Source organism: Typopeltis vanoorti, chromosome 19 (genome assembly GCF_054136105.1).
Source record: "Typopeltis vanoorti isolate ZY-2024b chromosome 19, IOZ_Tvanoo_1.0, whole genome shotgun sequence".
In the NCBI taxonomy this organism is placed as follows: domain Eukaryota; kingdom Metazoa; phylum Arthropoda; class Arachnida; order Uropygi; family Thelyphonidae; genus Typopeltis; species Typopeltis vanoorti.
The window spans coordinates 83,527,084-83,543,500 of record NC_143567.1 but is presented as its reverse complement, the minus strand read 5'-3'; the positions used below and the strand labels follow the sequence as shown (position 1 = coordinate 83,543,500).

Here is a 16,417-nt window from a genome sequence, read left to right as displayed (position 1 = left end):
CAGCTGTACTTACAGCACCACTATTTTCGAACAGAAACATAACAAGTCTGGCAACTGACCAGCCCTTTCTTTTCCCTACATGGAACTGGGCAGGAATAAGAGTCATAGGGGACCTCCTACCCACACCCTAAACTGGAAAGCATTCACAAGCCTACCAATGAAGAACCCAAAAACTGAAAAGCAATATCAACAGCTGCAAACCTCCATTATAAAAGCCTATCCAGATATCGCTACACCTCAGGAAATCCGTATTCCCTCTAGAAACTGTTCGGGGTCGATATTTCATCTTCTACAATCTGAAGCTTCACTTCCAATTCTTCCCTCCAACTACAAGAAAATATACCACTTCCTCATGTCAGAGTCTCCATCCTCGCCCTTCTTATATTCATCCTTAACCATCTCATCTACAAGGCTGCATATGCCACTCAGTTTTCAGTGGGATCTGCCATATAAATCGAAGTGTGCCAAACTAGATTCCGACATACAGTGTAGATTATGGCATAACATCTTGCCAACTCCTTCTAAGCTCTACAAATTTCAGCTAAGAGAAACGGATCTGTGTCTGTTCTGTGACGTTTCAGGTAACTTGGAACACATATCTAACCTGTCCCGCAAACAAAGTGATAATCACCTATGCCCTGAATATTGCCTCGAGCACCTGTAACTACGCACACAGCCAAGAAGACTACTGGAATTTAGTCCACACAGAAGAAAACAGACACAGAACATGCAATTTCCTCTTCATCTGCGCTAAGGCCGTCATCTACAGCTTCTACCTAAAACAGACAAGAAATAATCAGCACCCATCCATCACTGAAACTGCACAAACCCTCATGTATATCCTCCGTCGGAAACTATAAAGCAGGCTTTCACTGGAACTTGAATACTACAAAGAAACAAGAACTGTCGCAAAATTCCTAGAGGAGTGGAATCCAACTGGTACCCTCTTCTGGATTGACGACGACAATACGCTTCATCTGAAAGATAACTCAGACTGAAACTGAACTGTAAATTTCGAATTCATTTATTGCATTCTCTATTGTATACCCAAAAAGAAAATGTTTCTTTCTCTGCAATATATATACTTATATACTTATAATATGTAAACAGTCCTTGTTACCTATCGTCTAATGTATATTTTAACAAGTTAAATAAAATAAATAAATAAATAAATATATATATATATTAATAAAGGTGTATTGTATTTTTAATAAATCTATATTTAAAATTTATTCTTATTTTTAAAACTTATTCAACGTTTTTAATAAAATATATTTTTAATTAGAAATTTAAAGAGGACTTTCCCATAATATTCTCTTCCTCTAAGCACTCCCAAAATATATAGTAATAATCATATTTCTAAAAAGCTGATTTTTATCATACGATAAATACGGTTGTGAATCATACTTGCTACCATACTATCTTATTTAAATATTAATGAACTCACTAAATTGATCTCCCCTAAAATTAAACCAAACTAAATCGTCTAATTCTTAAACATAATTTACTGTAGAAAATTAAATATTATTAATTTTATGGGTTATCTAATTACTGCGTTTTTGTTATGATTATTAAATTTAAATAATTATTTTCCCGTCTGATTTTTTTTTCATTTTAATACATTTTGACATATAATATATATGTATTATAAACTAACTTTTCGATTAATTGCGCTATTTCTTGATGAAGTTGGTGCTGTTTATGCGAGAGTCCTCTGTATTTAATTAACAGTGGTTGGATTAAATTTGTTGATTTATTTGTTGTTTTTTTTATTTTAATATAGAGAAGGGGAAAAGCTAATCCAAGAGATCCCTTGGTAAGTCTAAATCCTTGATATTTCTATAAATATATTCACACACACACACACACACACACACACACACACACACACACACACACACACACACACACACACACACACACACACACACACACACACACACACACACACACACAATGAAATTATTATTCGATAAAATATTTATATATACGAGGGGGGCGGGAGTCTGGATAGTTCTGACATAAAATTGTTGAATTTTGTACTAGATGTTTATCAAAATTTCCAGGTCGCCCCCCCCCCCTCGTATATATATCACATATTCATTATATAACCTTTAGAACATATAATGGTACGATACGTTTGAGAAGGATGTAGGAATTTTATTTATTTTTTTCATGTTTACAGAACAGAACCAATGTAACACAGATTTTGACAAGTTTTAATTCCTAACGTTATTTCGTAATCGTATAGTTATTCAGAGCATTGTTAAGTTCACCTAAATCTCTCTCTATCTCTCTCTCATGATCTGTGGTTTATCTCCTCTTACTGGAGTGTAGAACTACTGCACCAAGCAATGATTTTGAGGCACGTGCAGCAATTATACTAAGTTTTTGTTACTGTGAAGAATTATGGAACGGCACACTAGTTCTCCTACGATGTTTATAATCTTTCACAGATACGAAAACACATCAGATGTCTATCAATACATTCTTTGAATTCTACAGGAGACCGATTGGTACCTTCGGTGCAGTGAGGTTATATATTTGACGGAAGATCCAGTTAAGATACCAGCACAATGGTAACAGGGATTTCTTTAGTACTTTTACAGAGATTTTTATGTTCCTCTTATTAATGTTTTTTGAGACAGAAGAGACTTTGGAGATATTAAAGAAATTCACTGGAAAGAAAATGCTAAAAACTTAAAAAAAACACATGATACAAACATTGCCGCACTAGAAGTTGATGGTTAAACAGTGAAGAATTTGAAGTGAAAAGCAACATAAATGTAGCAGATTTATCAGAATCAAAATGAACTGAAATGAAAAGAAACACAATACAAACATTTTCATAAGAGAGAACTCTATTGACAACATTAAGGATCACGAGAGAACTTCCTCCCATTCGCTAACACAGATACAACTACGTTCATCGGAACGTCGAAATCCACAAGATGGAAGTTAACGTACATCAGCCTTCTCGTGACTTTTCATCTAGGAAGAAATTACAGAACGTTTGGTTTCTGAATAAAATCCTTATAGAGACTCAAAAATCACTTAATACATAATAGCATGAAATAAAGAATGCCATAACGGCAACCAAGTTCGGACTCTCTTCATTCCCCCCTCCCGGACTTCGACATCTAGCTCAGATGAAAGGTAGAACTTCACTCACAGTCATGTAGTATCAAGTCTTCTGATAGGCCCAGCAACTTCTACTGTAATAACCTTCTTTTGTTCCAAAATACATTGCTAGTATTCCTTGCCTTCTCCTCGTTAGTTTGAACTTTTAAACTTGAAAGATAGAAGGGGTAGAAGAGTCCCTCAGGGTGTAAGACTTCTTAGGGTTAGCAGTCTCGAGTTGGGTCTTCATTACCAGGACTTGCATACGACTTCCCATTTCTACTATTAACTTTCCTATTCTTGAAAGATACATTTTGCTGGTGCAAAGGATTCTACGTGTATGTAGTATCAAATACATGTCGATGCTACATCATGTAAATTACAAAAGATAACTGGTGTGCAGATTATGATGAACTTTCTAAGGATAAGAATCAACACAAGGGACTATAAAAACGTTGTTTATCGTAGCTAGTCGATTCTAACTATCATCTCGAACCTTCCATATGTGGAATTACAATTCTGTAATAACGAATGTGCAGCGTCCGTAGCTCTGTTGGTATAGACGAGCCCTTTAAAAGACTCGGGTTCGATTCTCGTCTACTATGTGAGTTACCTTGATCAGATCTTTTCAATCGAATCAGAGAACTCAACCTGTCTTGGACGAATGAGAAATGAACGGCATAACTTATATAATAAGTCCAGATTTTTGTTACTGCAGGAGCAACTGAAGATGCGCCTTTTCTTTCTAAGTAAACATGGAAAACAGTAAGGATACACAGTTATGCCACTTTGGCTAATGGACAGGAATAAAAACAAAAAGTGACTTATAGTTTCAATGCTTTCACAGACTGAGTAGATAGTATCATTCGAATTAAATCCAATGTTTTTAATCCATTTGAATCTGGTCGTTTAGTACCCTCCAAGAAAGATCTTATTTTAAATAGTAACGTCGTTTTTTTTATTTTTTTTATTTAAGTTGAAAGTTGTGATGGCACTGGGCATTTCCTGGTTTTCCCTTTTAGTCGTTTCCGATGGTAGGTGACTTTGTAGGCATTGCCCACAAAGTATTCCTGGTGAGATCTTTACAGAGTAGTTGACCATTGCTTTCTCCAACTCCCCAATTTTATCCGGGCTTGGGACCGGCACATGGCTGGGACGTATTCACGACTGTAATCCATGTGTATTCACAGAGCCGGTTTGCCTGTTCTGGGGGACTAAAAACCGGGTGAAAAACCCCCTACGTCCGTATGAGACCAGCAAACTCACCTTTAGTCGAAAGAGACTAAAGGTGAGTTCACCTTTAGTCTCTTTAAAGATAAAGGTTCCTCACGTCACTGACGGGAATCGAACCAGGTCATTCCCACCAAAGGGCTTCGTCTATGCTGACGGAACTATGGAGGCTCCTTGGGCAATTAGCAATAGCGATATGGGAAGGAAAAAGATGTAGTTCAGCTTCCTGTTTGTGATAGTTCCCAGTGAATTGAAAAAAGAGGTCATACCGAAACAAGCATATACAGTATATGTAAGATAGATAATACAGATGTATGTAGGTCATTTAGACAGAGAAATGCTATAGGTTATTCTTTTAAGGTCGATTTGCTCTCATCTAGTTAATTCATTTTCACTTACTGTAGTTTAGAGCATCCAAGAAAGGAAGTCCTAGAATCTTTAAATAGTCATCTTGCAGGGCCAGTCCTAAGGGAAGGCTGGTTGAGTCATACTCTTTGCTAACTCATTACGAAGTGTTTTGTGGCAAAGCCCTTTAATATCTCCAAATTGGTGGGGAATACTGAAGAAAGCAGCTTACAACAATCATCCAAGAATGTGCAAACTATGTTAAAATATGTATAAAGAAGAATCTTGCTTACCATTCTGGAGGTCTTTAAGGGTTCTGTCATGGAGACGTGGACTTAACGGACAACCCTGACGTACACCTCCAGCATATACTCTGGTAAATCAACACACCATTTCTCCTTGGGTGGACAAGAACTTGTCAGAGGTGCAATAGCCCTGCTGTTATGTCCTCCGACATCTGAAGTTTACTGGATGACGTAATCCCTCATCAGCGCCAGATTCTAGTTGAACTTATTATACTGGCTTTGATAAACACATTTGATGTCATCACCCTTTTCGATTTGCAAAACAGGATATTTGTATCGGCAATCCACATATCTTTTGAATTACTCCTTTTCTGTTTAGAGAATATTTTTACTGCTTAACAAACATCTCATTCATTATCCCTATATTTTCCTGACTACCGATCCAGTTTAAACAAGCTAATGTTAGACTTATTTATGCAAAAACTTAATATATAATATAAGGACTCGCTTAAAGGGGCGAAGCAAGAATGCTTTTCATCTTCCCCGTTATCTGTAGAGGACAGTGTAGGAATAAGGTGTTAATGAGCTATTGAATTGAAGCTCTGATCATGGCAGGAGGGTAACAGCAACAGCCGAACCTCAGTTAAAACTTCATTGGTACAGCATTGCCATCCATTACCCTCCAAGAGTATTGGATTGTCTTGGTTCCCCACCACTCTCCGCAAAAACTTAATAATTTCTATTGTTCCTCTTATGGCATTTTATATAATTTCATAATAGGTTTATATGTTATATGTTAAATAAAATAAAAGAAATTATAAGAAAAGAAATTAAAAAAATTCAATTCTTGCTAAATATATTAGTAGCTTTTATATTTCATATCTAAAATCATCAAATTCTCTTAATAATGAAAATAAAATTGATTTTGTTTTGTACTTGAAAGCATCATTAGTACATACAAACTCCACGACATCAATACAGTGTACGCCAGATGATAAGAATGTTGCAAAATAATATCGTGAATGAATCAATGCATTATATTTTATCATAAGAATGCCCTATTTATGTGGATGCAATTTTATTATTGCTGTGTGAATGTAATTTGATATTATCGGGATGTTATAATTTTCTTTTAATAATCTAAAAATATTTTAATTTGCAGCCACCAAAGCCAGACGATACTTTCGTCATTTGCTACACTAGCGGTACAACAGGTAATGTGCCTTATTTGCTTAAATCGAAACACAAACAATATTTTCCCTCTCTCCTTTCCCACTCCTCTTTCTACTTCTCACTAAAGCAAAGATTGGTGAAGCCCATCGGTTCTTAAATGAAATATGTAACTTTAGATGGCAAAGCTTATTTCACATACATTCGTATGTAATCAGGTAGTTCATGAAACTTGTTAGTTAACCTAAATTTCACAAGACAGACATTCCTTTCCGTCCTATAGTTGACTGTATTGATTCACCTACTTATCGCATAGCCCAATATTTAGCGAAATAATTGAAATCACACACACACATAGGCAACTCACGCTTTTTTTTTTTTTTTTTTGAAGAACTTTTCGGATTTCCTAAATAAATTAAAAATATCTCCTTACAACCTACTGATCTTATGGTGAGCTTCGATGTAGAATCTCAATAAACTAATGTACTCTCAAGGAGACTTTAATTTGCTGACATCTTCCCAGAAGATATCGTAAAATTATTCTTTTTCTTGATGCACTCTGGATATTTCTTGTGTCAAAACAAATTCTGCAACCAAGTGGAAGGAAGTCCACTTTCACCTGCTTTAGCCAACTTTTATTTGGAACATCTAGAACGTCCTATTTTCATCTCTATTCCCTCAACCATCCTTTTGGGTAAAATATATAGACGACATCTTTTCAGTGTGGCCTCATAACAGAGATTCCTTCCCTTCCTGACATCCTCGTATTAAGTTTAATATGGAGATTGAAAAAGTCGACCTTTATCCTTTGTGGACATCCTCCTCATCCGTTCACCTTCAGGTATTCTGACAACAACAGTACAGAAAACCCTCTTTTACTGGACGTTATATTTTCAAACAATCTGCCCATCATTCTTATCAAAAAACAGGATTTAATCCGACGAGCTAGAACTAATTGTTCAACTCTTCATGAATTACAGAAAGAACTTTCAACTATCAAACATCACATGAAATTAAATGGCTTCTCCGAAAAAAGTACACAACATCTGTTCGTTTCCTGCACTCCAATCCAGAACAACGAAGATTCAATACGTCGAATTCCAATTACATATATTTCCGGGATTTCAGAACCAATTTCAAGAATTCTAACAGCCACTTATATCCCTATTAACAAAATATCCACCTATTTCTCCTCTTCTCAAGATAAACGCTCAACTATGTCGCCGCCTGGTGTATATCAAGTTCCGTGTGACTGCAATCTGTCGTACTTTGAACAAACAGGATGCTCTATAGAAAAAAGAATACAAGAACATCAATCGTACATTCTTCGCAACAAATCCGATGTCTGGATTGGCGCAGCACGGGATAGAGACAGGCCACAACATCCTCTGGTCCATGACTCTCCTACACAGATGTCGCTATAAATTCGAACGCCTGTTCAAAGAGAGTGCTGAGGCCTTACTTGAACGCCCTAACTTGAATCGAAATAACTGTATATTCTTATGAAAAATATGGGAAAGTTTAATCCGGATAACACATTAAATTTCTTTTTTTTTTAATTGAGACCTTTAATTCTTACATTAGTCTTATGTTCTCTTTAATTGAATTTATAAATTAAGATTATTATATGAAATTGTGAATTAATACCTATAATTTATTCGTCACTCTGATGAAATTTACCTCTCTTTAATGCTTAGCAACATCACATCACGCGGCTCGTTTAATCTTTGAATGATGAATTGTTGGTATACCACATAGAAAACTGTTCCTATGTAGCCACTGAGGATAGTCTGTTAATTTCAGACTGAATTCTTTGGCAAACATTAAAATATTCTTGTGTTAACGTGTCTATAATTCCTAATTATAATGTCACAGGTGTCTCTCAAGAGTAAAAAAAAAAAAAAAAGAAAGAAGCTTCCTCTTTTTTTTCCTTTTCGTATGTAGCCTGAACATTTTTATAACATGCAGATTAATCCGATGTGTGCTTCGCAGATTTGTGCCTGTTTTGTGTTACAAATACTGTTTCGTCAGGCAGCCAAAACAGTATTCAGACTAAGGAGTCTATAAGTGTTCCAGCACAGTGATGTCCTCTAGTTTCAAAATGGATAAACGCTAGCACAGTGCTTATCCTAAAGAGATGATCGACGATGTTTGTTATTTTTTGATCACTGACCTGGAGGTGAATAGCCATTCATTATACTCATTACACAAGTATAATGAATGGCCGCAGCCAATACATTTTTTCGTTATGTAAGAAACGGTTGTGCGCCTCAATATAGTTTGCTCAAAAAATGAAATACAAGACTATTTGGTCTACATTGGTCCTACCAGGGCAACACTCCTACACCTAATAATAAAATTCCTCTTTCACCTAAGAGTGTGAGATGTAAATATGGTTGTGTAATAAATGTGAAGAAACAACCGTAAAAAGCGAAGTCCATCTCATCGTTCAAAAGAATAGGTGGTTGGATAGAAATAACCAATTTTTGAAAGCGACGTCACTGAAACTCCTAAGACAAAATTGGAGACTGGAAATGTTGAACAACAAGAGCTGAGTTCCAAGTTTGATATAATTATACACACTAAAGTATCATTTACAGTTAATGTGGATAGAATTAACCCCGTTATCATAAGCAGTAATGAAGTTTCTAAGAAGCCAAGTTACACGTGGCCATGACAGGCCATTGGACCTAGCACGGAAAGGAAGAATATCATGATGATAGTTTCTTGGCCTTCGCTTCCTTACGACTAGTTAATACTGATTTAGAATTCATTTACGCTGTTTTTTCAAAACCGAAGAAATCTCTCCCACCAATCTTAGTAGATGTATCCTTTTCCAAGGAATAAAAAAAAATGATAAAGAAATTGAATACCAATTCGTTTTAAATGAATCTTGCTTTGATTAGGCAGAATGAATCATTTAACAAATATTGTTCATAAAATAATTAAGCTGTGGATAGAATAGATCGTTTTCGATACCATCTTCAGAGCAGAAGTCGATATTGTAATATGGGTGTCGGTGGTCCTTTTGTTTAAAATTCGGAACGAAAATGCGAATTTATATACGGAAATTCTCTTACCTCGAATTGGACTGACTAACTCGGTTCTTGGTGATAAAGCATAGTAATTCTGTTTATCAAAGAAATGCAAATCCTTGAGTTTTAGTTATAATTAAAATGAAATGAAAACCATCACTAATGATTTTGCTTCTCGGTAAACTACATTGCCTATTGTCCGGTAGGTGGCGCAGCATACAATAACTTGTTTACACAAGATCAATGCTTTATTGCTGAAAAATCACTCATGTTTTAGGTAGCAAAATTTAGAGGGCGGGAATGTACATTTTCCTCCGTAAAAATTTGTTAGATCGCAACTCATGTATGTATTGCATATGAGCACAGTGGAAAACTAGTCTACAAACTGTGCCAATGGATGCAACTAAAAATATTTTATTTTCATTTATTCAATCTTTGATTATTTCATTTCTTGGAACTGCGTGCTATTAAACAAGACAGCAGTCGAAAGACTGCTAGAATCGACCCCCACATTCCGAGTAGATTTAACTTTATGATAATTTCAGATCCGTCATTTTACAAATTTACAATTTAAAATTGTAAATCCGTCAATTTACAATTTTAAAATTTAGAAATATTAAGTCTCTATCGAGAAATGCTTTATGCTCGGCATTGTAAAAGTGAAGTGCCTAATTGTTTAAGCTACTGAGATTTGAATTTATCAGTTTGATGAAATAAAAAAAATCTTTAATATTTTATAATATTATAATATTAATATTTTTCTTTCTTTCTCCCCTCTTTTTTTATTTGGTGTTTTGAAGGAAATCCAAAAGGAGCTATGGTTTCTCACAAGAACGTTATTGCTTGTATAGCAATACTTGATTTAGCACTATGGGTGAGTGTTTCTGCAAATCTCTTAACTGCTTACGTAAGAAAAGAAAAAAAAATTTTTTTTCCATTTTTATTCAATTTATATTTATTAGGATATTTCATTCTTTACTATTTCAGTAAATATTTGGTGTATAAACTAATGTGAAGGTAAAAAATTATAATATAATTATAATAATTATTATAAAATTATAATAATTATAATCAATAATTTGCAAATTATAATAAAACTTTTATAATATTTAATGATCCTACATATTCTTAAATTATTTTTATAATTTGATTTCTTATGTGGCATTTCCATATTCATTTATATTTTTTTTCCAATAAAGTGTTATTTTAAAACTTTTTTATATTTTTTAAATATCTTTATATTTGGTTAAGAAGCCGAATAATGAAGTATTTTAAAATTTGTAAACATTTTAGTACATTCTCTAAATTATAATAATATTTTTTCATATAAAATAGCCAGCAACAGCCGTGAAAGGAACTATTATCTCGTACCTACCGGCAGCTCATATGTATGAAATAATGAACATGGTAAGTAAGTAAGTAGTATATCACCTTTTATGACGTTTCTGTTTTACAGTGAAATGTTAATATACACCTACCGGCCACTGAATTATAAACTCTTATTTTAAAACTGTGTTGGACCTCCGTTAGCTAAATTATAGCGCATATGTGGTTTGGCATAGATTCTACAAGGTGTTGGACTGCATCAACGTCTACAACTTATCAGGCATTCACTAGACAGCCCTTTAACTGGCTCAATTTTGAAGGAAAAGGACTTTGCTTCCACTTATGTTTTTTTCTAACATGTCCCATACATTTGGGTTTTGTGGTAGCCATTGACGATGGTGAAGGATGCTCGCTGAACCACTGCTGAACAATTCTTGTTCTTGAGCGATGGACAGTAGCATGTCATTCATGAAAGAACTTCACTTTCTGGATAAAAAATGAATATTGCAGGATGGACCAATTCGGCAACAATGTTCAGATATTCCTTGAAGGACACCCGTCCTCCCAGCCATATCAAGGGACCCGTTCTGTACCAACAAAACATATGACACCACCTTCAGAAGCTTGAATCGCGTTTACAAGGCAAGCTGGATTCGTTGATTCAGGGGACTGCCGCATAAATCTGTCTGTCGGACTACATCACTTCCTACCCCCCAGTAGCGCGCTCAGGATTTAATCTTGTAGGGGGGGACCGAGTTGAGTAGACGATTTGAGAATACACACTACGCATCACATATGACCTATAATTGAGCATCTGCAATGATCACTAATTCATAAGTAGTATAGAAATAGAAGACACGATGACGCAACATAAATAAAGAAATTAATTTTAATTAAAAAAAAAATTTGGAAAAGTTTCTGTTTTTTTTCTTTGGGGAGCCTGGGCCTCCACAAAGAAAAAGAAGTCGCCACTGCTCCCCATCTCCAATCTTCCGGTGTTTCTGAGAACACCATAGACGAACTGTCCGGTTCCTCTCAGAAATCAGTACTTTCCGTAAAGACATGCTACTGCCAATACCGATCCTTTTTAATTCCTTGCGCATAGTTCGGTGAGATATGAGTGGGGAACCGGCTTTATTAAATGCTTCAATTAATTTCTGCACACTGGGAGTTCTATTTTTCCGCACAAGCCTTCTCAGACGACGGCGATCTCGTTCGACATTGCCTTAGGACCAGATTTACGCTTTTGAGACAAGCAATGTGGGTTATTTTTCCACTGATTAAACATCCAGGATATCACCTTTTGAGAAACCAATCATCTCTGCTTTCAAAATCGTGGCTCTAGCCAGACGGACATCCATAATAAGCATCGAACTCCGAAAGATCCTTGTTTTTTTCATTGTGGTCAACACTTACTGACCAACACCATTTTTAAATAGTTGCGTAGAACACGTGATACGTAAGTATTTTGAATATACTGTACAGTGCGTAAGTGACGTTTACGTATATCTGAGTTCAGTTGCCACTCAGTGTAGTTTGCATATCACATACAATTACATCTGAACTTCCCTTTTTCTTTTTTTTTTCTGGCTAGATGGATCAGTTAAAACTTCATTGGCTACAGCATTGCCATCCATTACCCTCCCTGGATACCATTTTAGTCGCCTCTTACGACATGCATGGGCTACAATGGGGGGTTTTAAGTAAAGCCCTTTCTAAAAATTAAGGCGATCCTCCTGACCACTCCTTACGAGTCGCCGAAAGACCGTCCAACTCAGCATTGGTTCCACTTAGTGACTGCCCCCCCCCCCACCAGTGAACAGAACCGCTCATATTCCAGGGAAAGGCATCCACCGACAAGACCACGCCGAAGAACACCCTCCTCAGAGACTCAAAATGCTCTCACAGGGAAAATCCCCCGAAATGTAAGCCCCCCCCCCTCACCGGGAGCAAAATTCGGGAAAAAACCTAAGAGAGCGAACCTCTCGAAATTCTCCGTCCCATTTTAGTTTTACGTGTGGAGTTCAGAGATCCCCGGCCACCACACAGGATCTCTAAATGAAGAAAACTTCATTGGCTACAGCATTACCATTTGTTACCCTAGAAGTCCTAAAAATGACTTTCTCCCTCCACCCTCAAAATTTAAAGAACTGGGCGATGGACTGAGTCCTTGACTCTTTATCCCGTCATCTGAATGAAGGAAAGCTGTGTGGATGGGGTGTTATTGAGCTAAAAGCTCTAGTCATTGCTGGGTAACGGCAACAGCCAAGCTTCAGTTAAAACTTCATTGGCTACAGCATTGCCATTTGTTACCCTGGAAGTCCTAAAAATGATTTTCTCCCACCACCCTCTAAATCTCCCACCATCCTCTGGATTTCCTTATAGTTCTTATAAGAACTGGGCGATGGACTGAGTCCTTGACTCTTTATCCCGTCATCTGAATGAAATAAATCTGTGTGGATGGAGTGTTATTGAGCTAAAAGCTCTAGTCATGGCTGGGTAACGGCAATAGCCGAGCCTCAGTTAAAACTTCATTGGCTACAGCATTGCCATTTGTTACCCTGGAAGTCCTAAAAAGGATTTTATTTTTCTCTGTAGATTTCCTTGCATTTTAATAGTCCTTATAAGGACTGGCTTAAAGGGGCGAAGCAAGAATGCTTTTCATCTTCCCCGTTATCTGTAGAGGACAGTGTATGGATAAGGTGTTATTAAGAAATTAAAGCTCTGATCATGGCAGGAGAGTAACAGCAATAGCCGAGCCTCAGTTAGAACTTCATTAGCTACAGCATTGCCATCCATTACCCTCCAAGGATATTGGATTGAATGAATCAATCCTCCCAATCCTGGACCTATTATTTCCTTGCATTGTTCCTATTAACTTAGTGTATTATATACTATAATAAAAGAAATATGGTGTATAAATAAAATAATAATAAAATAGCAGAATACTAAGATTTTTTATTGCCTTTGTGAAAGAAGGCTTATTTATTATTTCGTCTATTTTATATCTTTCCTTCTTCATTTCCTAAAACAATCTAGATAGTTTATGACTTTTAGTGACGAGAGACGTTCAGTTCCTATTTTAGAATTCCGTGTATTGTATGTTAAGAATTTCTTGTATGAAAAGGGTGTTTGATTGTTTATTCCTTTTAGTTTCTTTCTTTCTGTATAGCTAGGTAGTTTGTATTACAGAAGGAGGATTGGATTCTACAGCGGAGATATTATGCGTATATTTGAAGATGTTCAAGTACTAAAACCGTCTGTTTTACCTCTTGTTCCAAGACTAATGAATAAGATTTATGCAAAGGTAAATAAAAAAATAATAAAAAAAAGAACGAAAAATACAAATGTTTAAACAGCGGAATGTATTCCTAATACATATTTACGATATCTTTCAGGTTATGGACGGAGTTAAGCATAGCATCATTAAGAAATGGCTCCTCACACAGGCTTTAAACAGTAAAGAAAGATTACTGAAAAGGTATTGGTAACGAATTATGATTAAGAATATTAATCAATAACTTGAAAAACCTATTTATTATTAGATGCAGTTTTAACAGATTCTGAATTACGTATTAAAGACTGTTCGTAACCTCATCGAGCTACCTGTTAAATGTTTGAAACAGTGTGGCTAGGTGCTGCCTAGGCCCTAGATCTGGCTTATATATACATAAGCCAGATCTTATGTAGTAGGCCTCACTTTTTTTCCCTGAATTTTATTGTTATCGTTTTATTTATTTATTGCTAGGTAGTGGTCTCAACACTCTTAGGCAACTTCTAAGTGTGGTATAATTTACATTAGTTCTCTCCTACTCCGTATGTACTGGAAAATTTCTTCTGTATCAATCTTATAGAATCCCTTTAGTAACTTATAAGTTTCTATCATATCTCCTCTCCTCCACCTGTCAGCTAAACTCTGCAAACTCCACACCCATCTTCAATCTATCCTCATAGGGAGGGGGAGGTACATTCCCCAGACTTGTCACCAGTTTGGTCACTCGTCTCTGAGTCCGCTCCACAACTTCCTGATCCTCAAGAAATGCAGGACTTGACTGCACACATGACTACTGTGCACAGTAGTCATGTAGCCGAATCATAGCCTTATAAAGAGGGATAATAACTTCCCTATGTTTACTTGTGTGTTCTCCAGCATCCGAGTAATCCTTTGAGCTATTCTGCTAACTCGTGCAATTTGTCCTCTGAATTTCAAATCTCTATCCGCCATCGCTCCCAGATTCCTTGCCTCATCAATTTCCTGTAAATTAGTACCATTAATACGATACGAAGTGTAATCTATTCATCCCGAAGCGCATGACCTTACAACATTGAACTGACAGCCTTTTGACAAAAAGTGATGTAGATATCTTACAAGATGACAGTGTCCACACTGTCATCTTGTACGATATCTTCATCACTTTTATCAACTACTGCTCTCTTTAGTTTTTCATCATCGACAAACAACTGGATCCCTCTTCAAAGCAAAGCTTCTGCTATACATTAATGTACAAATTAAAGAGTAGTGGTCCCAGTACAGATCCCTGGGAAGTCCACTGATCACCCTCATTTGCCTTGATTCCACTTCACCACTTCTATTTGGTGGGTCAAGGATGTTTTTCTATTTTTCAATTATATATATGTTTCTATTTTTGCTAATTTATTTCTTCCAATATCCGAAATCCTGGAGATCCGTTTCATCTCCCGGTATTGAGACCAAACCCCTCTTATTGGAAGCCTGAAATGGCTTGAAAAAAGATCCATGTTTGGTCTCTAGAGCAGGATTTCTGGACCATAGAAGAAATAAATCAACAAAAATAAAATAAAAACTACATAAAATTAATAAAAATAGAATAAAAAAAACCATTAGCCCGCCAACTGTACAAAATGTACTAGAGATTTGCAAATAACCTTTCGTAGGTGGGAGCAACATAAACATAAATAAATAATCAATAAAAATAGAAGAAAAATCCTTCGCCTACCCCAGTTACGAATATGCTACAGCTTTACAGTTAAACATTTTGTGAATGGGAGCCACATTTACATGGTGCATAAACATAAAAAATATATAATACTAAGATGATTTCTTTTGTTATACATCATCGTCTGTATTACGGTAAGTTGCAAAAAAAAAAAAACGAAAGAAAGAAAAAAAACTGCCTTTTCCTGATTGTTGTCGGAATACGAAAAGAGTGTAGAAGAATTTAGGAATATTTTCATTTCACAGTGTTGCTCATTCCTAGGCTCTCAGTAACCTGAAGTTTTAATGGCATGTTGGTGATCAATTAATAATTTTTTCATATATATAAATACTTATATATATATATATATATATATATATATATATAGAAAGCAAAGTCGGTTTTTAATGTTCGCTTATAAGTGGAGAACAAATTGAGCGATTTTGATGATGTCTTCACCAATAGGTAGATGATGTTCCAAAGATGGTTTATGTCCATTTTTATCGATGTACACCTTCAAATTATGGAGCAGTGATTAATTTTTGTTTACCTCCCTTCACTGCCCTTACTGCAGTTTACCAATATCTGGCCACTATTTTGTGGCCAGATATTGTTACATTTTGTTTGTTTAGATATTGTTAAATTCTATTGTTAGATACTGTGATATTATCTACACTGATATCAGATCAGACGATCGAAGAATGGGTGAAATAACTGTTTTATTTGCTGGTGATTTTCGAAAAACACTGTCCGTCGTATCTCGCCGGACCTGCGCGGGCGATGTGAATGCCTGCCTATAGCATGATATAGAGAAGTTTTCTCTCAAAACCAATATGCGTGTTCACCCACATGGAGACTCTAATGCAGGGGTCGGCAACCGGCGGACCGCGGACCGCATGCGGCCCAAACGAACATTTTTGGCGGCCCATAAAAAGTTGACTATACTTACATGGCATGTGGCCCGTATGTTTAATTATTTAAATAATATATT

General features: G+C 35.9%; 1 protein-coding gene across 1 annotated transcript in view; it reads left to right on the top strand.

The window, feature by feature from the left end:
• LOC150096305 (long-chain-fatty-acid--CoA ligase 5-like) overlaps positions 1-16,417 on the top strand; it is an 84,072-nt gene that overhangs the window by 52,727 nt on the left and 14,928 nt on the right. Inside the window, exons 6-11 of the mRNA XM_090408938.1 lie at positions 1,784-1,816; positions 6,103-6,154; positions 9,946-10,019; positions 10,481-10,552; positions 13,644-13,778; positions 13,870-13,952. Coding sequence (XP_090265064.1) covers positions 1,784-1,816; positions 6,103-6,154; positions 9,946-10,019; positions 10,481-10,552; positions 13,644-13,778; positions 13,870-13,952 — 449 coding nt within the window. The remainder of the gene's footprint in view (positions 1-1,783; positions 1,817-6,102; positions 6,155-9,945; positions 10,020-10,480; positions 10,553-13,643; positions 13,779-13,869; positions 13,953-16,417) is intronic.